At 42.9% G+C, this 27818-nt stretch overlaps 2 protein-coding genes across 2 annotated transcripts in view; one reads left to right on the plus strand and one right to left on the minus strand.

Moving 5' to 3' along the window:
- The window catches only part of pola1 (polymerase (DNA directed), alpha 1), a 53001-nt gene extending 37922 nt beyond the window's left edge, over positions 1–15079 (plus strand). The window contains exons 35-37 of the mRNA XM_053342409.1: positions 90–206; positions 6648–6744; positions 14622–15079. Coding sequence (XP_053198384.1) covers positions 90–206; positions 6648–6744; positions 14622–14758 — 351 coding nt within the window. The 3' untranslated portion in view covers positions 14759–15079. The remainder of the gene's footprint in view (positions 1–89; positions 207–6647; positions 6745–14621) is intronic.
- Positions 15080–21431: 6352 nt separating this feature from the next.
- arxa (aristaless related homeobox a) lies at positions 21432–27206 on the minus strand. The gene is made up of 5 exons (XM_053342535.1): positions 27017–27206; positions 26116–26680; positions 24600–24645; positions 22466–22797; positions 21432–21696 (listed from the first exon to the last, which is right to left on the minus strand). Exons 1-5 carry the CDS (start codon positions 27204–27206, stop codon positions 21432–21434), a joined length of 1398 nt encoding a protein of 465 aa, XP_053198510.1.
- Positions 27207–27818: the final 612 nt, after the last annotated feature.

Below are 27818 nucleotides of genomic sequence, written 5' to 3' on the forward strand. Positions count from 1 at the left end.
GTTTTTTTATTTTATTTTTTTAATGACATAAAGTTTGATCACAGATTCACACCTGCTGGAGGTAAAATTGTCTGATTTGTCTCTTGCAGGGCTGGTTGGTGTGTGAGGACCAGGCTTGTCAGAACAGGACCAGACGTTTACCCATTGCCTTCTCCCGCCACGGACCCATCTGCCCTGCCTGCACCAGAGCCACCCTGAGACCCGAGGTGATGCATAAAAAACTGCCACATGTCACACACACACTTTGGTCTGAACTTGAGATGAAACTACACAACAATGCACATTCTATGAATTCTGTATATTTTGTCCAGGTGATGGTGCTATGGAGCTGAAGTCTCTGCTCTCACATGTACTGTACATCTCTGCTCATTAGTATCACATTTCATGCATAGATATGGATCATCTTCTCTTTTTGCTTTCCAGCCTCTGCGTGTCACACATACATAAACACATAAACACACACACACACACACACACACACACACACACACAGACACCTGCCTTTACGTGTTTGTAAGGCACTAAGAGCTGGATGGTAGTTTAGCCATTAAAAGCATCTGTCTGTCAGGTGCTGGTAGCCGCATTATGAACACTTTGTTAGCTTGACCACTGGATTTAAAAGAAACACTCTCCCTTTCAATTTGAGCATGACGGTTCAATCTATTTTTTGTCCTCTCTTTTCTCTGTCCCATTCTTACCGTTGCTGCCTCAACCCCTTGCCTTAACTCTCTCTTGTCAATTTTTTTTTTATCTTGTGTCCTCCGCTTCTACCCCCTAACCCCCTCCTCCCCTCCTCCTCGCGATGCTTTGCTGTGTCTGGCTCTGTGGCGACAGGTTGTAAACCAGAAGCCCTATTTCTGCTGTCACTGTAGCCACTTAGGAGGCCATTGCTGCGCCTGAGGGCCGTGGGCACTTTAAACTGCGGGCTGAATAAAACATTTAACTCTCTGTGTTCACTCGTGCACCCTTTCTCTGCCCTAAAACCTGTAGCCTCTCTTCATTTTACCTGCTCACTCTACTTTCTGTCGTTTCTATATACATCTGTAGAAGGCTGATAATAATGATGACAGCAGCAGACTTAATCTGCAAAGTTTACAAGTTACCTTACATGAAGAGTAAAAAAAAAAAAAAGGGGGACAACTAAGAGAAAATAGTTTAAATAAATATGTGAAAACAATACAATACGTAAGAAAATAGAGGAGTCAGTGCATTAGCCTCAAAGGTTAAACAGGTTCACGAAGGAGAGGAACAAGCAGGTAGAAGAATTTAAATGGTTCTCTATTGCTCATAATGTAGAAAATCAGTTGGCCAATATAAAACATAGTGTTCAACTGTTGAAGGAGTTTCTGTGACACTTGTTTGAGATCCATCATTTCACTTTTTCTTTGGCAGTGCTGTGTCCAAGGGGGAACCGACAAAAATGCTTAATATATGTGCTCATGTAATGTGGGAACAGACTAAAGAGCTTAAACCACCAACTCAACTTGCTGTTGCTGTAAACGAGTATATCCTCATTTTTTAATAGCTGTACAGGAAATAGCAATCTACAGGAAAGTTTTGTTGAAAGCAGTAGATAACAGAAATATGAAATAATGGACAGGATGAAGGGGGAAAAAAACAAAATTAAATGTATTTTTAAATTTATATGTAGATGACATTTTCACTGATGTCTATTTATGAAGTAAAAACTGAGCCAGTCTTTTATATTTAGTCATATATTTATAGTTGAAAGGGCTGAATCTTGGCAATACAGCAAGCATCTGCCCTGCTGATGTGTGACCCAAAGACATTTAGACTAATCCTGACCTCTGACCTCTCTCTGGGAGGGGTGCAGATGAACAGAGTTTTTCCTTCCACGGGTTAAATATTACATGAATCACATGAGGCTAACATTGACTTTTTAGTATTAGGTAACAGTGTTGTGTAAATCAATCCAGTGCATGGAGATTAATAGCCCAGCAGCTCACATATTAAATTGCTGCCAATTATGCAAAGTACTCAAGAGGCCATTCATGGCTGTTTGAGCCGGTGGCAGATAGACTGCGCTCAAGCAAGTAGAGAAGAAGACGAGACGTCCGCCAGCTCCGACTGAAAGGTCCTCTTTGTTTTTTTTTTAAAGTTTTGGTTAATTTCTGGACATAATCAGTTTGGCTACATCCTCCTTTCAATATCATCTGCCAATATCAGTGTAGATAATCAAGCTAATATGATTCATGTCTGATGAGCCAAAGAGACAATCAGAGGGTTTTTTTTTCCTTTGCTCGTGCTGCACTATAAATTTAAAAATGTTTAGTTTTTTTCTGCCCTGCTGAAACACTTGTTTGTGCCAGAGCTTCTGTAAAGGAGCATCTTATTTGTGACTCTGTTCCCTTTTCTCTCTTGCATCATGGTACATTTACCATCGCTGTGGGTGCTGCCTCTGCTCTCTTCTCCTCCCTCCATCCATCTCTCTCACTCTGCCTCTTCCTTTTTTCCCTCCCTCCCCTCCCCTCTCCTCTCCTCTCCTCTCCTCTCCTCTCCTCTCCTCTCCTCTCCTCTCCTCTCCTCTCCTCTCCTCTCCTCTCTCTCTCTCTGGACACAGATTCAGAGTGTGATCTGATCTCCATGTAATGGGAGAGTAATAGGCACTCTGCCTTGATTGGTTGGTAATTTGGGGGAGTTATGCACAGGTGCAATTTGTAATATTTTCACTAAATTAAATTTCTTTCTCTTCCTCTCTCCCTCGCTCTTCATCTCTCTCCTCTCTCCTCTCCCTCCCTCCACAGCGCTTAACTCAAATAGGCTATTTTTTCTCACCCTGCCTGAAATTTCTGTCCTGACTTTTCTTTTCTTTCCCCCCCTATTTTTTTTTATTCACTGCTTTCTTCCCCTTTCTCCTGTCTTTTAATTTCCTCTCTCCCTCCTCTCCCACCCCTCCCTCCTTAGCTCTCACACCCATTCTGTCCTCTCCTGACTCGCTCCACCCGCCCCCCCCCTCTCACCCTCCTTTTTCTGCCTCTCTCTTTTTCTCCCCTCGCTTTATTGATGTACGCTCAGGCACCCATTAGAGCTCCCTTTTTCCCTCTAGTGGAAATTGCAGCATGTTAATTTTCACACAAATTACGGCAATAGCAGGTATCTCTATTTGATACATTATAGCGGGAGCAATCAGAGATAATTGAGTGCCTTTCAGAGGGAGACGGCTGCATTCACTGCCGGCTCAAAGCTGCCCCATTATCGCCTAATCGCTCTTTAAACACTGAATTTTGCCGAACAAAAATTCTTGTCATAATTTTGCTTAAGTGTATTTGGAAATCACAGTCCTTTGAGCGAGAATAATTGAAATCAAATCCCTTTCACTGGAGCTGACATTTCTACATTTCCCCCCAATTGAAATTAATTTCAAAAATTGAGCATGAATATCTTCAAATAGCAGGCAATTATGCCTTTCAATGGGGAGAAATTACCGGTGCTGAATCGTTGGAGGCTTGCGGGCGAGAGCACCAGTTAAATGCCTTTGTTTCCTGCCGTGTTTGCCTAGTAAAGATTTACATATATTGACTCATTATGGTGTCTTGTGAAGCTGATCGGCGTGACTACCACAACCGGCAATAACGCTCATCGCATCTAAAAAGCTCAAGAGTTTTAAAGCCTCGTGGCCTCACAGCTGAGGAGAAAATGTATGTTTGTTTCTCTCGGTTCTCCCTCCCTTTCTCGCTCTCTCTCTCTCTCTCTCTCTCTCTCTCTCTCTCACTCTCTCTCTCTCTCTCTCTTTCTGCAGCTGCAGTTTTTGCGAGGGCTGGATATTGTAAGTTCGGTATTTACAACGCGTGTTTGTAGCTAAGCCGCAGAAGAGCACAGGGAGAAAAGTGTGCAACGCTGGGGCCTTGTTTGTGTCTAGTGCTGCGATATTTTCATCCTCTGCATCCATGCCAAGGCTTTAAATGGTTACCTGCATACTTTCCATCCACTATAAACGCAGCGTGCTTTTTGTTTTTGTTTGTCCTGCCTTACTGTCTCTTTCTCTCTCTCTCCCCTCACATACACACTGAGACGCACCGATTGACTGACTACCTTTTCATAAATTGCTTCAGTGATGTACTTGAGCGACAGCATAGTGCGCAAAAGTTCTTCAGAGGTCGTGTGTGTGTGTGTGTGTGTGTGTGTGTGTGTGTGGGCTAAAAGATAGAGACAGGTGTTTTTAAGACAAGCACTCAAGGAAGTCTTGAGTGCTTGTTTTTATTGTGTGAGCCATTTTAGACTGTTTTGTGATTTGGATCAACTTGGATGATTTACATTCTTTTCTTCAAATTTTCCCCTATTCTATACATTCTCTCTCACTCTCTCTCTGTATCTCTGTGTGTCTCTCTCTCTCTCTCTCCCACACACACACACTCTTTACCTTTTTCCTTTTGGCTTAACTGTGTTTGTGCATGTGTACATGTGCTGTATATGTGTGTCTGCGGGGGGGAGAGAAGGGGGGATTCAGTTGGGGAAGAGGGAGGCAAAGGAGCAAGGGGTACGAGGTGGGGGGTGGGGGGGTCCTACGCTCCCGGGAGAGAGGCAATTTCACAGCTGGTTTGCTCCTTAGGCAGTCAGGCTGAAAATGCTGCAGATTTGTGGAGCAAATTGAAATGGTGTCAGTGCAGGAACAAAGCGCCGAGCTGAATGACGAGGTAGGCGTGTGTGTATTGCTCTGTGTGTGTGTGTGTCTGTGTGTGTGTGTTTGAGAGAGAGAGTGAGGTGGGGTTGAGGGGCTCCAAATTCAATAACAACCCTGTAACATTTTAGCCACGCCTTTCTGACACCTGTCAGTCAATCAGTATGCAGCGACTGGCCCGCCCACAATCAGCATTATATTGTTTGAATGTGAGTGATGTGCGCTTGTGTGTGTGTGTGTGTGTGTGTGTGTGTGTTTTATTTTCAAGAGCAAGAAGTGGTGTGTGGTGTTTGTGCCGACCGAGCTTGTTCAACCTTGGCAACCGTAACCGAGGCTCCATTATGGGTTGTGCATGGTTTGGTTGTTGACTAGGCAGTGCATCAGCGGTCAACAGCTGTGCGTGCCATGTGGGCAGCCATAGAAAGCCATTAAACACACACACACACTCTCACACACACACACACACACACACACACTCACTCACATTCACACGTCACATAGTTTGCATTTAGTTGCATTAGATACTCTTGCCACTTGATTATGCCACAGCAGTAAAAACTGAAATTAAAATTACGCACATTGCCGATTGGCAGGTATAATGGGCACACACAAGCTCACTTCACTCAAACACACACATACACACACACACTCAAATACTGACACACAGAAATTGTCAGGGGGATTCTTCCTAGTGGTAATAATAAAGCACTCGGCGCACACCTGATGGCAGTGTGGGGTCGGGGCTTAGCGTGCCCTCTCCAGCGTAGCAGGGAAATGACGAGCCAATAACTGCAATTAAACATGCAGTATAATGGCTAATCAAATTGACAGCCTCGGCTGTTCGCATGCCTCTCTCACAATGGCTTATCACAACAAACTATTATGAGGGAGGGTATTTCAGGCCTGATCCCCTCTTTTCTTTCTCTCTCTCTCTCTCTCTTCCTCACTGTCTCTGATTCTCCCCATCTCTCACTTCTTTTCTGTATCTTTACCCTTTTCTCTCTTCTTCCCTCCCACCTCTCTGTCTCGCTCATCCTCTCCGTCTCTCTCTCGCTCTGGCAGGCTGTCGTGTTGCTCCAGTTAATTGCAGTGGAGATTAACAAAGCAAGCAAATTTGTTTTCTTGCTCTACTGTGTCACACAGAGGAAGGGAGATGTTTTCAGGGAGGTATAGTCGCACGAGTGGCGTGCACATTCTGTAGAGTCACGTTCAATCCACCTGTTTGGTAAACTGTTAAACCGGGTTTATTAATCTGTTTTGGATGTGGGGTTTTTTTATTGCCCTGTTAGGATTTTGACTCTCCAGCTTCATTAGACTAAAATATGGACATGAATAACTTACTAATGCAAACAGGGTATAACAAATTAGCATGGTGTGTTACTGTATCCAACAAGTGGGGCTATATTGTATGTGTTTCTGCCTCAGAATAGGAAACTTTACATGATTATCTCAAGGTAGGAGGGTTCATGTTCAAGTGGATGATTTTATTATCAATCTGATTAATTCTTTTTGTCTAAAAGTCAGTAAAATGTCCACCACAACCTCCCAGAGCCCAAAGTAACGCTTCCAAATGTTTTGTGTTCAAATCAAATTCAAATAAGGCAAAGAAAAGCAGTAAATTCTCACATTTCAGAAGCATGAACCAGCAAAAGTTGGGTATTTTTGACCTTTCAGATGACTCAAACTATTAATTTTCTGTCCACCCAGAGACATGGAACTGAAGCCTGAATGAGCTTCCTCTGTGAAATCAGAAGTCAATAATGTATCGCTCCTGAATTGATTGTCCCAAGTCAGTAACACAACTGATGATCAAGACTGATGAAATTCTTCTCCCTCTCAACTGCTTGTATTTGTGGTCTGTACAACAAGATGTTAGCAGGAAAAACAGAATGGAGATAATAGGAACGTTTAACATAATATTCATCAGTGTGTGCAGCAGGTTTTGTGTGTTTTGTCATAATGCTGAAGGTTTAACCTGTGTGTGTCTGTGTGTGTGTTCTCTTTACAGTACTCAGAGAAGGCCCTCTACAACCAGCTGTGCTTCTACAGGTTCATCTTTGACTGGGACCACGCTGTTGCCAAAGTACTACAGGGTGATGAGAAAAGTAAGACCATGCACACATCGACATATGCATGTTAGGTCCTCCACCCAACTTTCAGAAGTCTTCCTCTTGCTACAGGATTTATCTCTATCTCTTTTTTTTGCAGTGCTAGTTGCTTTAAAATAATGTTTTTATCACCCCCCCCCCCCCCCCCCCAGTTTTTTGTTATTATTCTGCTGTACCGCCTTTTGGAAGTGAAATCAAGTTACTAGAACTACTATTGAAGTTTGAATTTTGATGCACTAACAATGCTTCTTCACAAATAAACATACAACATAGTATTAGCAATCAATGTCTCAACATAAACCTTTACCCAGGCTGCACTTACAATATTCACCAATGATGTGACACACACACACAAACACACACACACACACACAAGTAGCAGAGTATGGGCATTGGATATGGGAAGGGGGGTTAAGGACATTCAGCTCTTCGAGTCGACAGCCCTAATTTAGGAGACGGATTCAATCACACACACATACAGAATGCAAAACGCTCCAATCACTGGAAGAAAGAAGGAAAGAGCCCTCCATCGCTCTCCCCCTACCCTCACTGTCCATCTCTATCGCTTTCTCTCCTTTGCTCTCTCTCCTTTCTCTCTCTCTCTCTCTCTCTCCCTCTCTTGGACAGGCACTCGTTTGGCTGTGTTGATTGAAAACAGGTTTTAGATTTGGGGAAATGATAGGGGGAGTAATGGGAGCGCTGACGAAAGGATAGCCCTTCTCCTATAATGGGACATGGAGCGTATATTTCCCCCCTTGGACTCAAATAGACGCTACTCCAGCGCTCTGGGCGCGCTCAGTAGGCGTCAGCCACAAGGCCTCTTTACCCATAGTTCTCCCTGATTGATGTCACTTGATTAGAAAGGGCCGCTGGGCCGAGTGATTTATTTATTTGATTAAATATTTATGTATGTATGTTATTTATGTATGTATGCCTGAATGCTGCGAGTGTGTGTGCCAGCCAGGACCCAAGTGAGGCAGCAAAAGAGTGAGACAGCAGAGGTAAATATAACGTGTAATCAACAGATGACCACTCAGAAGATGGAGGGAGCTGAAATGGAGGGATTGGACCGTTGTAGAAGGGGGTGGGGGGTTTGGTGGTGGAAGGAGTACTAACATGATTATAGCCTCCATTTTTGCTTTCTTTTATTTCTGTCTTTGCCCAGATGCAAGAAATCATCGCCAATCAATTCTTGACTCTCCTCCTACCTTTATGTTCCTGCTCGTTGCAGTGTTTTTGATCTGCTCCGGGCTTTCTCTTCCTGAGTTTCTGTCTTATTTTGTACAAAACAATACAGCCAAGTGCAATAGCATTTCAGATATTGCTGTTGATCGGTGATTTGCCCTTAAAATGCTGTGAGCAGTCATTTTAGCTTCTTTGATTGTTTGATGTGAGTAATTGTTGGAGGCCTGCGGAGGTAAAAACTCAAGCATTACACAAGAATGAAACAATAAGCATGTTTGGAACTCAGAATCTCTGTACAGGACCTTATAAACAATATGGACATTAGACAACAAACATTGAACGCAGGTTTATTTTTACTTGTTCAGACTAAACATCTGTGTTCATGCCGCAGTAGATGAAGATCAAGGTGCACTGAGCATCAACTGGTGGTTCAGCGTGAGTTGCTTCTTGCAATGTCAGGAAATGTGAGTCAGTAAACTGTAAAAGGTCACAAATCATGGAAGATAAAGGACAAAAATGGTTTTGAGGGGTTGGATAACCCACCAGCTGTGGGTCCTAACCATCATATGCCCCAAAATCTGTTTTGACAACAAAATACATGGCTGTAACATGATGAATTATTGCTGCAACTTGGAAGCATTTAAGTGTAACCTATCAAGACCCAAAACAATGACTATTACTCATTTTTAAAGGGGTGACAGATGTGATTTTACAGTTTATAATACCATGTGGCAGATGTTGGAGCACAGAAATAACATATTAGTAGTACTAGGAATACAGCATTGATGAGCATAGATCAGATTTATTGAGGAGACTTTTAGTTTACCAGCAGGTCTTAGTCTCTGTGTTATCAATGAAGGTTTACATGTGTCCGAAATTAACTTTTTGACTCACCTGCCATGGTAGATGAAAAAAATCTGTTCCGCAAATCTCGAGCCCGTCAATTCAGAAACATCAAGCGTCTTGGATGTCTTACGCAAGAAGATGTATTGGACGCTTAATCGATTAAGAAGACATGTGTACAGTCAGACACAGTAACGGCTACTCCAAGTCCAGCCGGAAAACTGTCAGCATGCATAGTTATACTTCAGATAAGGGTTTGCCTTCCAGACAGCCTTGGCTCCAGACAAAACAATAACAGCAAGACGAAAGGTACAGCTTGACCTAGTAGAGACCAGCTGGATAAATTGGGAAAATCCTTGATAAAATCCGCCAGCCAAGCATATTTTTTACCTGCCAAAATAATAAATAGAAAAAAAGAATGGATCTCTATGTAAGTCTGTATGTCCTTCAAATATCTAGATAAATGCTCATCCAATCGATTTCACACTTGGCATGTATATTGCTTAGGACCCCGGGAAGTGCAGTGTCGAATTAGGTGCAATATGGACATGCAACATGTTTCATATGAATACACTTTGATCAAGCTTTGAGTCAGCTCTGTCTGAGTATGCTGCTCAGGAGTACGAACAGAGAAGGGTGTTTAAGTGGTGCATTTCTTTGAATCTGGAAATTAATTTTGGAGTGGATATTCTTACTCTTATAAAATGTGGTGATTGGGAAATTGCGTAGGACCTAATTGGAAATGTCTAACTGACATGCCGATCAGTCAAATAATGAAAAACTACAGAATTCATTTTTATATGCACTGAAGAAGCAAAACTGGAGGCCAAGCAGTCGGCCTGTTTTGAACCTAATGCAGGAAGATATTCCGTTTGGGTCAAACCAGGGGTGCTCGTCACGATCTGTAGCTGGTTCTCCTTTGCCCAGACTATCCCGAGCACTCCCACAGTTCTGCAGCACTGTTTAGACACAAGTAAAAAACACATATAGTGCACGTGTCTACACTGTCTATTAACTATCATGAGTCATTTCCTTTGAGACATCATGCCAGACATTTTATTACATGACTATTTTGGTACAAACATTTACATGCCAGTGTGACAGATAACCTTCTGAGATTTACTCACTAAACAGACAGTCCATCCACATTTGGTGCTGGGTCTTAATATCAGACACTGACTGCATCGTTTTATACTGTTAGGTAACATTGACAAACCAGTGTCTTCACCAAATGAATAATGTCCAACACACACAGATGCCACTGCATTTCTCAAACAGAGTGAGATACATGTATACACACACTCATGCTGCTATAAGATATATGTTTAAGGTGTTATCCCTTAGTCCTGGGGTAGTAATACCCCATATTACTGCATTACACACTCAGGGGCCACACTGCTCAGATTACAGGGAGGAGACATACAATCCTATACACGCTACTCAACTCTCTTATGTGTGTCTGTGGTTGGAGTGTGCACATATACCGATACAGATTTATGCTGTATCTAAATTAATATTGTTGTATTGTCTGGTGGTGGTAGTGCAGTCCATGTGAGGAACTACAGCTTCTATTTATGTACTTGTTTAGTTTTAAATGTAGTTTAGCTTTTAGTCCTGTATGTGAGACCACAAATGGTTAATCCATGCAGACAGTGGTCTTTGTGTATGCCGTTTGATACAGGAGATAGAAAATGCTGGGATCTAAACCAAGTTATCCAAAAACAAATAACATCATGATGATTTTTCTTATTGTCAATATGTTTGATGTATGAACAGAAATCAGTAATGAATGAATCCTGTTTGTGTAGCCAAAGCCTGATAGAACTTATTTCTTCAGGTAAGGATTAGTTCTTAGTGCTTCAATACACTGTGCTGGTCTTGACTTGAGAATTTGAAAGAGTAGACTGAGGATGACGGTGGAGCTTTTCACTGTGAATTGTCTTTTACAGTCAAAATCTTATGTATATGAGAAATCTAGCCAGGTAACAAAAAAACTTGTTGCACACCTGTTAACTACATGTAAATGCACTGAATGATGAAAGCGTTGACTTGAGGGTATCTGGGTATTTGTCGAAGGCATTCAGAGAAGTCTGAATGTCTGTTTACATGTTGACTGAACATACACAATAAAGCACATTAAAGTAAAATGGCTTTACATAAGAGCTCTGAGTCAACGCCAAATGTAATTTGATCAGCTTGGATGTGTGTACACTGCAGTGCTACTGTGTGTATGTGTGAGCGTACACGTGTCTTATCTACATGTACATTGCATTTTTGTGCCTGATTGCTGCGACTGAGTAAAACATGGAGGTAATTTCATCCACTACAGGAGATCTCTAATAGATTATACACACACACAGGCGCAGGTACACACATACACACACACACACACACACTATGAAAAAAACATGCTGTCCATTCCTTAGCTGGGAACATCCCGTATCAATGACTTTCAAATCATTTCATGTCAGTTTTCTTCTTTCCGTCTCCCCTGCTCTCCCTTCTTTATATCCCCCCTCCCTTCCTCAGTCTATCTGTTGCTTTTTTTTCCTTTCCTCCATCACCCCCTCCCCTCCAGGTCTCAATCTTGAGTGTGGGCAGTATGATTGCGTGTGTGAGCAATAATGTAATTTTGCCGCATTGATAAAATATAAATTGTCCTTGAGCTGCGCTTTTCTAATGATCCATTTACCGGCAGCTTCCCTGCCACCTCTCAGCACACTGCATTTGGTCTTCTTCTGCCCTCCCACTCCTCTTCCCCTTTCTATCTTCTTTCTCCTCTCCTCCTTTCCCTCCTCTCCCTCTCTTCCCCTCTCCATTTTCTTCCCTCTCTTTCTCTTTCTCTCTCTCTCTTCATCTTCCGCGCTCCCCTCCCTTTCTCCGGCAATACAAAGCGGGGTGGCAAAATCCGCGGGTGCGATTGTCAAATCAATTATTCATTCTGTGCAATTACACTCACACAAAGAAGTTTCCCTGTGCTCCGAGTGGTGATTAAATTAACTGCTATTCCAGCTGCCCGTCGCCACCAGCCTAATAGAATATTCATGGAGGCGGCCGACGGAATGGCCGATCTCCATTAACTTCATCATGCTCACTTAATTACAGGCTTGTTATTGTATTTACACCTAGTTAGAGCGTGCAGAGCCCCGATCTACTCGTGCCCAGCACCGCCAGAGTGTGCGCGAGTGTGTGACAACACCTAGTTAGAGCAAAGATAACCCCTGATACACTCACTGTGCGCATGAATGTGTGTGAGGAAGAGAGAGGGATGGTTTTGATTGACAAATTTCTGTCCCGTGTGATTAATAAGGAAAAGTTTTAGGCAATCTAAAGCTACATTTGTGTCTACTTTATCCTTTCTATTCATGTCATTTTCCATTTTTTCATTTCATCTTCCTTTCTTTTTTTTATTTCCACTCGTTCTCTCCTTTTCCCTTTTTCACCTCGGCCTTCCCAACAACGCCATCTCTACTCTCCTTCCGCCTCACGCTCGCTCTTTGAGGGAGGCTATTTATTTGAACTACACTCCCCACTGCGCTCCGACTTGCAGCAAGGTCTCCCCCTCTTTCTTTTCCTCTCTGTGACTCTTAAATCATTCTTTTATCTGTTCGCCACACAGTGATTGAGGCAGAAAGGAGTGAGGAAGGGGAGAGAAGAGAGGAGAGGAAGGGGGGAGAATTATTTTTTCTCTACCTTTCAGAAATGATGACATGATTGCTTTCGCTTGATCATGCATCATCACCCCCCCCCCCCCCCCTTCTATTCCCCGGATAAATAGACTAGTTTGTCTCTCCCTGCCTCTCTCTTCTCCCCTTTCTCCCTCCATCCTCCGTCTTTGCTAACATGTGGATTATCTGGTAATAGTTGCTGCTGGCGTTTAAGTCAACTACACCATCTTCAGTGTGTATGGGTGTGTGTGTGTGATTGCTGTTTATCGCATGAATGTTTTTTAGTCGCCATGACTGTGAGTTGGTGTGCTTTTTAAGTGTTTAACTACCATCAATCGTCTGTGTGTATGTTCTTTTAGTGTGTGTGTGTGTGTGTGTGTGTGTGTGTGTATCTAACCTTTGTTCCCTTGGTCAGTCAGTGGGCTGGTATTTATCCAGCAGCCACTAATGTAGCAAGCAGGAAGGACAAGACAGGAGATAGGGCTGGGGAGATGGCGAGGACATGACAACCGACCATATGGATGACTTGAGTGTGTGTGTGAGTGAGTGAGTGAATGAATGATCTAGATAGTCAACACACACTCACACAAAAATAACTCAATATTTAATAATTGATTTCTTGAAGAATTAAAAAAACAACATTAATTAAGGATGATGGTTACTACTTTTAAGCATTGGTTAACTTACTGTGAAAAAATCATTATATTCATACATGAACTGGTTCAAGCATCTGAGTATTTTCTCTCTTGGTTGAACAAAGATTACAATATGATGTCATTTTGGGCATAAAGCACATAATACAGACCAAACGGGGGGGGGTTGTGACAGGGTATGTTGAAAGACTATGAAGTACCTCAGCTAATTTTAAAAGGAATTGTTATTATTTTGTACATATTTCCACAAAATTAGCCTATAGGGTAAATTGTATATTGTATATCACATTAGTTAATAAGCGAGAGTGCATTCAAATCTAGTTAGGAAGTGAGCAAAGAAGCTAAAAGTAATGGTTTTGAAATGTTCAGCTTCTTCCTGTCCATGTGCGGAAAGTACCAATGCAAACTTGACAACATCCTCTTGTGTCTCATTAATAAGGTTAAATAACATCCCATTTAAATTAATACATTGGAAACATGACCAGTGGGCACAAATGGATAGTGCTCAACTAAAGAATTAATAATTAACTTGAAAACACAATGGACAGATTAAAAGATTATAATGACAATAATAAAATAATAAAAATAATTGCCCTCTTTGCAAAATGTCCTGGAGCAAGACGCTGAACCCAAACTGCTCCCAATGGGTCAGCCAGAATCTTGGACTGTAGCTTTTTGTCATCTCATTGGATAGTAATGCTGTATGAATGCCATCCTCCCAGTCTCTTATAAAACCCTGTAATATCAGTTTTTTAATCATTTAAAGAAATATTTAGATTTACTTTGAAGTAAAAGGGTAGAACAAGCTGCAACAGATCACCTGCTGCTTGAGAAAAAACCCACTTTATGTTTGAAAGACTGAATCATAATGCTGTCATCCCATCAGTTTTAGACCAAACAAAACTTTCCCACACTCTTGTGATTGATAGCGTGTTATTACTTGGTTTCGTGATACTTGGTCTACACTTGATGCTCAGTATAATATCGTAAAGATTTGGTTTTGGTGGCCACCCTGCAACGAGGGTAGTATCAGTCTTCTTCTCTGGCGTCATTGAAGCCCACCTGAAGGGATAACAGAGACAAGATAATGACTTCATGCTCTCGTTGGGCTTTTCTATCGATCTCATGATCCTCTGTGTGCATGCACTGCCATCGACCCATCAGTTCAATTCTGTGATCCCCCTCCCAGCCCTCAGAGTGATAGCATTGGATCTGTTGGCTCTCCAGTTAAGGGTGAGACGCTCCTTGGTGTTTATTAGTAACGAGACACAGCCGGCATTCGTGCTCAGCTCCTCTTACAGTAGGACTCTGCAGAACCTAATCATAGGGGTGAAGGGGGGGAGGGGGGGGGGGGGTGAGAGCTATCCAGGAGTGAATCGCTCACTAGTTTGAAATGCACACTGTAATATCAAGTCACAGGAGCCCGTAGTATCGACTTTGATGCAGTTTAGGAACTGAATGATCTTCTATTGAACACAAGCAATGATAACTCCTCTTCTTTTTCTTCTTTCTTTCTTTTCTCCAGAATCTGTTTCCCGGATGAACAAAGAAAAGGACGTGTATCGGAAGCTGAAGGAAGTACTAGACAAAGCGCTCGCCACCAGCGGGTACTCAGAGATTAACCTGGCCAAACTCTTCCAGGCCTTCTCCTCCCTCAAGTAAAAACAACACATACACCTGTAAAGAAAAAAACCCTGCAGAGAGGCTCCAACATCCAACTCCAATTCAGGGCTGTCTGTACATGATTTGCACATTTGACATCTGTTTCTGGTTGATAAGGTGACTTTTAACGTTTGATCTCCTAACTTCTATATATCTGTATCTAATGGGCCTGTTATATGGCTTCAAACCCAATCACACCTCCCCCCCCCCCCCTCCTTCACTTTCTTCACATACACACGCGAGCTCATGTCTTGACCCCATCATTCTGACTCTGTATGGTAAAAGGGGAGTAGCAATCATACCTAAATGACAGTCTATTGTGTGTGTAGGTTAGCTGTGCCCAGGTGTGTGTGTGTGTGTGTGTGAGAGAGTGTGCAAAAATGACTTATCCTCAGAGCAGCCGGTACACTCCAAAAGCCGCTAATTAGCCAATGATAGTGACCTCGGCCACTAAGACCACTGGATGCCTGCAGCGATCGGACACTTGTTCTGATTACCACCATTCATCCCGTGTGTGTGAGTGCGCGTGTGTGTGTGTGTGTACGTACGGAGGATGAAAGAAAGAACTAAGGAGGATGCAGGGAGTGACGGGGTGAGGGAGGCCACACGCGCTGCTCCCTCGCTCTTTTGTCTCCATATCGAACAGCTGATCTCCTTCTCCTCCACCGCCTCTGTTTAACTGATGTCATTTCATCCCTTTCACTTCTTTTTTTTTTTTTTTTTTTTTCTTTTTTTTCTCTGCTCCCTCCTCTGGTTGTATTGTGTTTTAATGCTTGTAATTTTCTATGTATTGCCCAAGAGGGTTTATGTAATGATTTTTTTTTTTTTTTTTTGTGAGTAATGACTAGAATATTTCGTATTGGGTATTTTGATATTGATGAGAACCTTTTTGATACTGAAACCTCAATAAAAGCTTAAATGGATAAAATCTTAATCTTGTGTTATTTGTAGTTGGGGGTGGGAGGGTAAAATTAATGCATGAGTATCCTGTTGTGTTTCCATGTGTCACACCACAAATCATGAAAGTCCCCTTTATTAAAATCAAAATCTGTATTTTTTCCCATTGGTAAAAAAAATCACCAATGAATTGATCCTGCTAACAAATATCACTTCTGTAGCCTCGGCCTTATAGTTAGCACACTTACATTGTGTTCCCAAAACTATTAAAAACTATTATGATGAATATGAATACTACTGTCCTGGTGCTGTAAATACTCACTAATCCACCAATATGCAGTCTCCCAAAAATGCACTATTTACTGTGAGAGCATAGTTTGCAAAAACTACAATTCCCAGTACATTAGCTAATCCTTTAGCTAGTCTTTTGCAAGAGAACAAAAAGTCTAAATTTGTACTTTTTTTTTTTTTAAGAATTCTACTTTTTCAGAAGGAGGGAATGTGCAACAGACAAGCTGAGGATGTCAAAGTATTGCAAGGTGGATGAACACTTTGTTAGTTTTTGTTTTTTTTATTTGTTACCAAAAATAGACAATATCACCAGCTGGTTCCTTTTAAATTTATTTGTTGGATTTTGTTTTTTGAACTTTGATTTCAGATTAATCGACACCTCCGGATCACTTCTGGATCACAGTCATTTCTAAACTGGCTAATCCCCTGTAAAGGTACATTCTGGGGTTTATCTTGATATAAAACCTTTTTTTTCTGGTGGATTTGAGTAAAATAGCTCAAGTCAGTAGTGTCTGCTTTTGGTTAATGCAGTGAAATATACTTTGAAGGTGCTTCTTTACATGTATACCAAAATGATATAATAACCATAAAGCAGTCCTAGCACAAACAGATTATTAAATAGATATCTTGGTATGTAATAATCACACAGTCATCTCACAAGCACACATTGGATCGTCATGGTATTTATCTCGACACTGTATGTATTCCCCCTGCTGTAATCAAAGTTCAGTCTTGAAGTGTTTCACCATTTTCCTCCAAGAATTCTCCTTTGTGTTAATACAGTGAAGGGATTTTTTACTCCATCCTGCCGCGTGCATTTCCATAAACACTGCACGCCTCAAAAATCACTTCAAACCACTGTGACTTGTGAAGGCAACCTTAAGTGGGCTGAACACTTAAACCATGATTCACTATGCAATGGATAGACATGCTGTGTGTGAGAGAAAAGTGTCTCTCTGCATTTTCAGCATATTGCTCATAACTTTACATATTTATTAAATCATATCAGCTTCACTATATCTCTCCCCCAGCTGCTTAGCCTGTTTTTTGCTATCTTTTTTTTTTTATTATTAGTATTTTTTTTTTTTTTAAGCCCCTTCTGGATTTAATCAACCACATCCCACAGTAGAAGGTGCACAGTCCGGCCCATTCCCACTCCCAGGCTGTGTGGTGCAGGTTTTTAAGTGAGGGCCTCGTTTTGTCCTCCTAGTTTGGAGTAAACCCAGTCAATTTGAGTCCCTGCATTAATTCGACCCTGCTAAGCTAATAAGGTCGAACAAGTCTCTTTGTATTGTCGTGTTAAGCTTTATTGCTTGTCGTTTTGACCAGCGATGGACAAGGTAGGCTTTGATGAGGGAATTAGTCCTCTATTCTGTCCCTGTTATTCATAGCGCGGCGGAACATACAAGCAGCAGAGAGGGTGTCAAAAGGAGAGCTGGTCCTATTGCAAAGTGTCTCCCTTGTTGGAGCTGAAAGGGCGGTTATGAGACGATAAACCGCTTAATACACTGAGCTAATTGGATGAGAGCAAGAGAGACGGGGAATTAAGGGGCGAACCGAGAGGGGAGCGGAGTGCCATGGCCCTGCTATTCAGGTCTTTCATCGGGGCCGGTCTCCGCCTGAGGGGGGGAGGAGGAGGAGGAGGGGAGAGAAAGAGGGGAGGAGGGTGAGGCTGTTCATCAAAGCGCCTTTCAGAGCTCCTCTCCCGGTGACTGAGTGAGGACTGATCCGGCTAAGGCTCTGGAGTGATTGGGCCTATTCTCTCAGGCGCAAGGGACGTGGCGGGTAGAAACGAGGCCCGGTAGAGTCCAAATCACAGGCCAAATCAAGTCCAACAGGGGGAGTGGAGTGGGGTGGGGTGGGGGGGTTTGGGTGATGAAAATGAGCGCAGCAGCCAAGGGGGAGTGGACACCTGTATTAACCTGTGAGAGGCGGCCAGGAGCATTAGTGCATTCACACAATCCTCCACCGCCACCATCAAATCATGTCTTCTTTTTGCAGCCAATTTGCAGGAAAATACCGAATGATTGGACTGTATTCATCTTTTTTTTATATATCAACATTCATTATGATGATCATTCATGCAATAAGAAGCAATGTGGGCTAATCCCAAACGCAGGCCTGTTTTTTTTTTCTTCTTCTTTTTGAATGAAAGAGCACACATCCAACAAGTGTGACTTTATAAATCCAGAGCTCATTGCATGGCCCTGCGACAGCATTTCAATTTTCTCGCCTCTTTGCGCTGTAAAGAAAGTTGAAATCCTCGCTCCCAGCAGGTCATCCGCCTCCCGGCATTCCCCCAGATATTAGGGACAAATTGGTTTGCCATTCATTAGTTATATTCACAATAAGATTAAAACTCCCTGGACAATCTCATCAAAACCCTATAGAGGAGGGGGGGAAACACACACGCTCCACTGGGCTTAAGCAAAAGAATATGGAGTTTTAAAAAAAACAAAAAAAAAACATGGAGCTCATAAATCGTGGATGGCGGTAGTTTGAGCACACAGGAGAAAATTGTTTTTTATTTCCCCACCCCCCTCTTCCCTTTTTTGCATTATTCTCCAAGGAACAGCTGAGTGACTTTATATATGAGGCATATGTGAGTGTTTCTGAAGCTATAGAAACCCATGCAGATATAGTCTCTGTCATCTCTTTATCCTCTTCTCTTTCCACCAGACTCGGATCGGATCTATGCTTGTTTGGAGTAAATTGAGTGATTAACAGGTGTAAGACCTACAGACCTGTAAAACAAGACGGCTGAGGGAATAAGGAAAGGGTTTTCACTGAAGCAGACAATAAAAAAAGAGGGGACTAAATTAATCCGCGGGGTAATTTCACGCGATTTGGTCGGACACCATAGATGGGTCAAACGGAGGAGAATAACCATTGATTGCTGTAATAGTCCTGCATCAGTAGTGAGATCCAATGGAGAGGGGATGAAGGGGGAATTAACTCTACGAGGTGTGTGTGTGTGTGTGTGTGTGTGTGTGTGTGTGAAAGCCGTTTTGATGAAGTGGTTTGTTACTTCATTAATGACAAAGGGGACTCGCTTCCATCGACACGGCATTACAGATGTTAAGACCAATTTAGCGCCTTTAAAGCGCTTTAAAGGAAGTTTTGTGATGGGGCCCCCCCACATAAAGTGGGCGATCTAATTGAAAACCCCTCGCCTTTGTCGCACGTTTCACATGTTGGGGATTAAGCTCATGAATATATGGCTAGTATTTTGTCAACTCCACCGAAGAAGAGAGACGCACGCAGCGCGCCGAATTACGCACCTAATACATTTTCTCTTATTCAGGTGGAGCAGTGCGCCTCCATCTCTGCCCTCTGCAGCGACAAAATCCCTCTCAGCTGGCCTGCACACACTCTGAACAAGAGACAACCTGTTACTGAAGTTGGACAACTATTTATTTCACATTCCAGTAGACTGGGCAATATTTCTTTTTCATGATAGCTTTAAAAACAGTCCCAAAAAATGAGACATTTTTCTTACAATTTTGTGCGTAAAAAATGCAAGATTATTCTTTCAATGTAAGACAGAAAGCAAAATCTCTTCATAACACCTTTTATTAATAGTTCTATAATATTCTATTTCACATTGTTTATTTTTCCTGGTTTGGGCCTATATGTCAGTCCTAAAGGAATTGGAAATAATAAAAGATAACTCATTTTACCAGTGTAATTTATTCAAATTAACATTTTAAGCCAGGAAAATTACAATCACTTAATAAGAAAAAAAATCTGTCCTTCACTCAGTTCCTCAGGGAAAAAGTTTTGACATAAATAATTATCTAAAAACCTAATAATTCATAAACACAGGTGAAATTCTACACAGGGCGACATTCATTACACACTACACCGAGTGCAAATTATCAAAACACGGCCTCCTGAAATATACATGACCTTGTTTTGCAATTCATCCTTTTTTTTCTTGTTGAATCATCTTTTTTTTTCTTTACACAATATGTACAGTTTTCTTTCACACAGTCAGGTAATTAGAGACATCTCAGATCTCAGCTTTGCTCGCCTGTCCTGCAGTCAGACTCTGAAAACCACTGCTGTGATGATAAAATAGAGGGAGGGGTTGTTTGGGTGGGTTTTTCAGAAATCTGTGTGGCTGACATGGATGGAAAGAACCTGAAATGAGTCAGGTTTTAATTAGGATTTTTTTTAAATAATGCATATGCAGTAGTTTTGCTGAGTGTGACTGGTGGACAGGTGAGCAGTGGAGAGGAGTCAGGCTTGTCGAGAAGGCTATGGAAGGTCTATGGACAGTTTTCCTTTGGTTCTGGGGGGGTGGGGGTGGGGGAGTGTATATGTGTGTGTGTGCGTGGGGGGGGGGGGGGGGGCTCCTCCAACTCGCCTTTTATTAGACGCAGACTGGCTCAGCCCACATCAATGCATACAGATTAAGCAGTGAAATGTGGAGCACTCACATCTGAAGTAGAACAAGAATCCCTTATAAAAAAAAGTCTAGGTTCCCCTGCTGCTCTTCAGCTGTGTGTGTGTGTGTGTGTGTGTGTGTGCGTGCGTGCATGTGCAGTGGTGGAGGAAGTAAGAGTGGCAATACTATACTGTAAAAATACGTTTTAATAATCCTGTTTTTACAGTAAAGTAAATGTAACTTAAAAGCACAGAAGTCCTATTAGTAAAATGTGCTTTTAAGCAAGTAAAAAAAAGGTAAAAGTACTTAATGTAGAAAACTATTACAGATACATAAATGTTTAGGCTACATAGCATTAAAACTTTAATATTTTGTAATTCGATCTATTACAATGCTGCATATGTTATAAGTATATCCAATGTTTTGTATGTTAAAATCTTAAATTTTAGTTTATCTGACAAATAATGTAGTGGAATAAAAAGTACAATATTTAATATTTCATTACAACATAATAACGGACTAAAATGAAATACTTTAAAATTTGTACTCGAGTACAGTCCTTTTGTAAATGTACTTTGGTACAGACCTCTATTGGTGAGGTGTGTACTTTGTATTTTATCATGTAGAAAACTGTTTCACAGGCACTTAAAAAAAAACAATATAAATATTATATGGAGCCTAATTTCAAGTTTAATTTATTATCAAAGTATTACGAAATATTTAAAGATCTTTATTTAAAAAATCTGTTATTTGAATTATTAATTTTGTGAAGAACATGGAAAATATTGAAATGAGTGAACTGTGTTTCAGGATGGTGTGTGTGTGTGTGGAGTGTAAAACTGTTACATTGGCTGACACACACAAACACACACTTTCTTTTTTTAGCCAGTGCTCTTTTTGAATTTGGTCGTGCTATTTTGTTGGGGAAACATGAGGTAACAGGAGTGGTAGAACAAGGGGACATCAGGACATCAGCCTCCAGAGGTATGAGTGGGTTTTTGGACGGGTGGGTGTAGGGAGGGTGGGTGGTGAAGGGGGTGTCATGGAATGGGACATAAGCCCAGTACAGGGAGGCCTAGAGCTGGTGTTGAGTGTTCAGCACACCTCCTTCCCTGGAGCGCCGGTGGACAGAATGTTAAGCTGGGTGAGCTGAGCCGAGTGTTCCTTGGCCTTGAGGCGCAGCGCCGCGATACTGGAGGCCCTGCGGTCTGCTGCGGCTGAGGAAGGGGCAGAAGAGGATGAGGAAGGGTCAGGGAGGACGGGTCCCGCATGGGAGGGATTCTCTACGGGAGGAGCGGGCTGACGAAGGAGAGCTGCGGCGGTGGAAGCACTGGTCAGAGGACCCATACTGGAGAAGAGCCTTTGGAGAGAAAGACAGACTTAATCATCTAACATTCACAGAAGCTAAACAAGTGAGCCAAGATTCATTTATTTAATCCAGAGTGACACAAAGTCTTATTTTACATAAGAAAGCACTGTGACTTAAATGGATATGTGTGATAGCAGCAGATGAAGAAACATCGCCTGTTAATTAAGATTTTCACTGTCTCTCAAATGTATTTCATTCCCTCTTAGTTTCTTTAATTGGGCAGTTCATCTTAAAATTAATCTTAGATAATTTAATGTCTTCTAATATCTATCTATTTATTAAATACTGACTTTCCGGAGATAAAAAAGAAAAGATGAAATAGAGAGTAAAAGGTTAATAATACTGTATATTAGAGAAGAGGAAAGCAAATGAGAAGCTAATTGTGGCATGTGGAGTGTGCAGCGTCACCCCTCCTCACAGCTTGTCTTGCAGGATCACACATTTGGTTAATTTATTAAGGCATTTGACAGTGATTACACACCACTGCGAATGGTTAACAGTATAACATATTTATAATCAGGCTCCTTGAGATAAACAGTAAAGCACTGTGGCTGAGTGTTACAGTAACCATCAGTCATTAGTGTTGGTTTATTTTAAGCTTGGCTGCTGCGTTTCCATGTACGTGTGCTTGACTGCAAAATTGTAGTAATTTACTGTAAAATAAACTTGACGTCCTACAGGTGCAGAGATTAGTGAGCTCTGGAATAATGAACAGATAGTTATCAGGTCCACTGGGAGTATGTGCATGGGCGCATCTCACCTGCCAAAAGTGGGTCCGATGAAGGCAGGGTGGCGGAACATGGCTGCCGTGCCCAGGAAAGTGCCCAGACCGAGTGGGGTGGCCAGGGGTGGGGCCGAGCCGTTGTGGGGTGGCGGGGCCAGGCCGGGGAAGGCGGCGGCCGCAGCGGCTGCAGCCGTCCAGGCGGACTCCAGAGCCGGGTGTGGGTGAGGAGGGAAGGGCCCCCCCTCCAGGTAGTGGCTGAGAGGGTGGCCTGCTGCAAGAGGGCCTGGGAAAGGCAAGCCCGACGGGTGTGCCTGCACCCCGGCCTTCTCACGCTTCCTCCACTTGGCCCTGCGGTTCTGAAACCACACCTGAGAGAAGACAGACACACAGATTAATATAAGTATAGAGAGTCCATCCCATTTCCTAAACTATTAGAGGACAGCAGGACATAAATTTGACTTTTGGGTGATTTAAAGAAGCTGCATGTCTTGTAAAAATAGAAAACACTGGTATCATCAATAGACAACTTCTATAAAAAAGGCCTTTCCTTCTGTCTTAATAAGAGGGAGGGGGGAGGGGGGTCACACATGCCAGTACATGTGTTCAGTTATGCAGGTTTATCTTTCCATAAATAATCAAAACTATAACTCCACATCCTGCTTACATCACAGTAGTGTTTCATTGTAATTAACATGACTAGACTCAATTGAATGTTGTGTCAGTGTAATAGTTGTCTAGTTCAGATGGTGGCCAATAGGCGGAAAGTCAATGGTAATTACATGCAAGGTAAACCCAGCCGCTCACTTTCCCTTAAATCTACTTTCTGTCTAATTAAACCCCCTGTCTCTGTGGAGGGGCTCCAGGGTGGTGGTGGTGGTGGTGGGGAGGGGTGGAGGAGGGTTGGGGGGGGGGAGATAATTAAGAGCGGTGTTAACAAAAGATCCAGAAAATTACCGCTGAACTGGCTCCAATAACAATTAATGCGCTTTAAATGAAATTCTTAGGAGATGTCGAACAACTGACTTCCATCCAAGAGAGTATTTAACTTTCCCACGCATCCGCTGGTGCCCAGTTTGCACTGCAGAAGCACGGGGCTCTCACAATGAGCAAAATGTCAACATGAGCAAAGTGATTGAACGGGTGAGCTTGAGCGACAAGGGACTGTACACACACATACACACACACACACACACATACACAGACACACACACACACATTATTCCCAGAGGGCTGTTTAGCATTACACAGCCTCTCGGGAATTTATGAGTTTTTATCACCTCCTGATGGCGCCCGTTAAGTGATTTGTTCACCTACGGCCCCTAAAGAGACATCTGTTGTTTTACCGTCGGCCATAACCCCCTCGGAGCTTCCACCGTGTTTGAACTGTCTCTCTGGTTATGAGCCCGGGGTTTCGACATGCAAGCCACGCTTTGAGTGAGAGAGAGAGCCAGAGAGAGAGAGAGAGAGAGAGAGAGAGAGAGAGAGAGGGAGGGGTGGAGAAGAAGAGAGTGGGATGAGAGAGAGAGAGGGGGGGGGGGGGGGGGGGTGTAGGACTGGGAGCAAACACCTTTAATGGTCTCTCATTCGCTCCCAAGTGCAAAGCATCGGATCAATGCAGGTCTATTGCAATCACATAATGGGAAATCAAATAGCATTACCCCCCCCCCCCCCCTCCCCTCCCCCTCTCTCTCTCTCTCTCTTATTCTCTCTCACTGACACACACACACACACACACACACTTCGGCCCCTCTCTGTCCCCTCTGATGGGAATTCAAACACCATCTCATCCCAGGAATATAGGCAGTGTTTGCTCCTGCGCTAAGTGAGCTTTTTATGAATCGCCAGCGTCGCCTTAATTGCCACTAAAACGTCCTCCATTCGCGGGTAATAACATTCAATAACAGGAAAGACCTTCCCTGCGCAGCGACTGGGGCCATTTAACACATTTTTACTGTAATAAATTACCGCCTCAAATTGGCCTGTAATCGTTGATCCTCAATCAGTGACGCATATCACCGGTTATTATCCAGCGCTGTGTAGCAGGAACATTTTATAGAGGACATAAAACATTAAAGGATGCTTTTTTCCCCTCCTCCCCTCCTCCCTTCATATTTGATTTGCAAGTCGCAGGCTTCTCTTTTCAGATAAAGATAAACAGAGAGCCACTTACTTGGACACGGGCCTCGGTAAGATCCAGGCGCATTGCGAGCTCTTCTCTGAAAAGAAATTTTGAGGGGGGGGCAGCAAGAGGAAGAGAGAGAAAGAAAAAGATTCAAGGTTACAGGCCGTCGTTTGAAAGCAACGTAGAATTGCTGTTTTGTACCCTCCTGTTGTTCACTGTCAACAAAAGATGACCAAAATAGGCTTGATTTTTTTTCCCTTCTCCCCCTGACTTGAACTGCAGAAAGACGCCATAGCCATATTCTATTTTCCCTGTCACGGATGGGTAGAAATAGGCCTAGTGATTGTTAGATTTTCCTTAGCCCAGGCCTGTCAGTGTAACAACATAATGGTTGAAATAATGACATCTAAACTAGCCTGCCACAAAGCAATTGACGCTCCCTTCAGCTGCGAGATGGGCTTGCAGTGCAAATTAGACCTACAAGTCGCCTTAAAGTAAATCGATTGGAAAATATGAATAATCCCAATGGTTAAAAAAAATCGAAAATATAGGTTTATATGTCTTGTAGTATCAGAAAAGCTTTTCCCTGAAGACTAAAATGCGGATGTGTCAATTAAGAAAATGTAGATTTTAGCAGAAAACATGTCTGTTTTTTTCAATAGGCCCTCTAGTGCATAAAAGTCCTAATTATGAATTTTCTAAAAGTGTTAAAAAACATTTAATCTTACACATAACACTGCAGAAAATGATCTGTGTGTGTGTGTTAGTGTGTGTGTGTGCGCGCGTGCGCGCGCTCCCTGCTGCATGTACACCTGCCCTCGGGCTTGTGTTAGGCCCTGACTTTTTTTGTTTTTTTTTTGTGCTTTTTTCTTTTTTTCACATTGTATTCAGTATCATGTCCAGCAGGTAATGTGAGCTGCACCAATTAATTATTTCTCGTGAGAATAACCTCGCTGTCATGTATCAACATGATACAGGTAACACAACGTTGCAGCGTTATAGCAGCACTTACAGGCCTATTGAATGCAACACACGGGTTTGAGGTTTGGTACATTTTATGAGGTGTGATCTGCACACTGTCCACTCACAGGCTCGATTACAGACGTGTGCAATTACTTGGACTGCTTTGCGGAATTTTTATAGAGTATAGAAGTGTTTATTTCAAGTAAATACATTAAATTATCACCTTAAAGGTAAATCAATATTAGAGAACACGCTGCATGTTTGTGTCTTTGTACGTTTTTCAAAGGATTTAGTTTTTAACAGCCATAAAACATAATAATAATCATAACAATAATAACGATAAATTATTGTAACAGATCACTGTTGTAGAATAGTAAAAATGTAGACGTTTATAGGCATATAAATTAACATTTGTTGGGCTGTAATCTTTCTTTTAAATTTGTAAACGCACGTGGTGCAGAATTGCTATAATTATATAGCCTACAATAATACTTATTATTATTAATATAATAATTTAAGGGGAGTTCAATTTTAAGTAATTTAAAGCGTTTTATTCCAGACTTTAAATAATTAGATATCTTTAGTTTTAATGAGTTCTAACCTGGTGAAGACGTCGGGGTAGTGCGTCTTCTGGAAAGCCCTCTCCAGCTCCTCCAGCTGGTAACTGGTGAAGGTAGTCCTGTATCTTCTTTGCTTCCGTTTCATCATCCCTTCCTCCGAGTCACTGCCCGCCGACAGACACACGCTGTCCTCCCCGTCCCTCCCTTCCCCATCCCCGGCGTTCAAGCTTTCCCTCTCCTCGTCCTTCGGGGATAACGCCGCTGCGTCCCCGCAGCTCTCCTCCTCCTTCCCGGCGTCCTCTTCGAACTTCAACGGGCCGAGCTCTACCAGTCCCAGGTTGCTGTCCTCCGAGCCCTCCCCGGGGCTCTGATCGCCCTCTCCCCGGCTCAGCGCCACGCTCTCTCTGTAGGACTTGTTGCGGCTGATGCTCACCTGCGGAGCCTGGCTGATTTTGAGGCTCTCGCTTGCTTGTTCCAGGAGGAGCCGCTCCCTCTCCAGCTTATCTGCGTGATCGTGAAGGTACTTCCCCCCCTGTCCGTAGAGCCGACGGAGCTTGGGTGGCAGGTGCATGTCAGCGCTGAGTGTCAGGGGGTCTTTAGTTGACCCTGAGAAAAAAGCAGGTCAACGATGTTAAAATAACGGATAAGAAAAAGGTAAGCAAAGCACCTTAAATAAACTTTATAGTCTTGCAAGCCTGTGAACAATTCTGTCAGACTCCACACCAGCTGTTGAGTCTTGCAAACATATTTATTAGCCGCCACTGTCAAATGAATTATGAAACCAACCTCCCCTGGACGCATATTTTGTGCGTAAAAATGTAGTTTTTACGCGTCCATCTCCTATAAAGCTCATAAATAAACAGCATATAGGCCTAAGCACAGCGGCTGCTTCTCTTCAATGTTACTGTATGAGATAGTCGGTCCAGCTCAAAGGAAGCTTACCGTCTGCCGTCTTGTCCAGCTCTCCTCTGCCGGGCAGACCCGTCAAACTTTGCGCACCGATAAGTCTGACCTTACAGGGACTCCGGCGGCCCAGAATGCTGTCTATGCAGTAAGAGGAGAGCAGTGTCGGGGATTTACTGCTTTTCCTCTCCCCCCGGTCTCGGAGATCTTCCTCAAACTGACCGCTCATGTCGACGCTTCGGTTCGTCTTGTCTCAGTAACGCCTGTCAGTCTCTCTCTCTCTCTCTCTCTCTCGCTCTCTCGCTCGCTCTCTGCCTCTCTCTCTCTCTCTCTCTCCCTCTCTCTCTCACCCTCGAGGTCCGGCACTCACTGCTTGATCTTCTTCTCTCTTCTCTGGCCAGTGTGTCTGTTTGAGCCGGGACCGTTCTCTCGTCCTCCTCCTCCTCTCTCTCTCTCTCTCTCTCTCTCTCTCTCTCTCTCTCTCTCTCTCTCTCTTTCTCTCCCCCCTCTGTCACTCTCTCTGCTAATGACAGACAGCGGTTTGGCCAACTCGCCTTGCGCTCCGCTCTGCCGGGCGCTTCTCGGCTCCTGTAGGCTGTTATTGTGCTCCTGATTGGCTCGTATGTGTGTATGTGGGGTTAGAGACGGCGCGGAGCTGCTTTATATATTTCACGATTAAAGTTAATTTGAGGGGAAGGTACCAAAACCAGACATGGAGTATTTTTACTGCGCGGAATGAACTCGGCAGATAACTTTGAAAAAGCATATTTTTTCTTGTTTGGAGTTACTTATCTGGCTTGTTAACATTTTAAAAATTCTATGACAGCAGCCAATAAAAGAT

Source organism: Scomber japonicus, chromosome 21, assembly GCF_027409825.1.
Source record: "Scomber japonicus isolate fScoJap1 chromosome 21, fScoJap1.pri, whole genome shotgun sequence".
NCBI classification, from domain to species: Eukaryota; Metazoa; Chordata; class Actinopteri; order Scombriformes; family Scombridae; genus Scomber; species Scomber japonicus.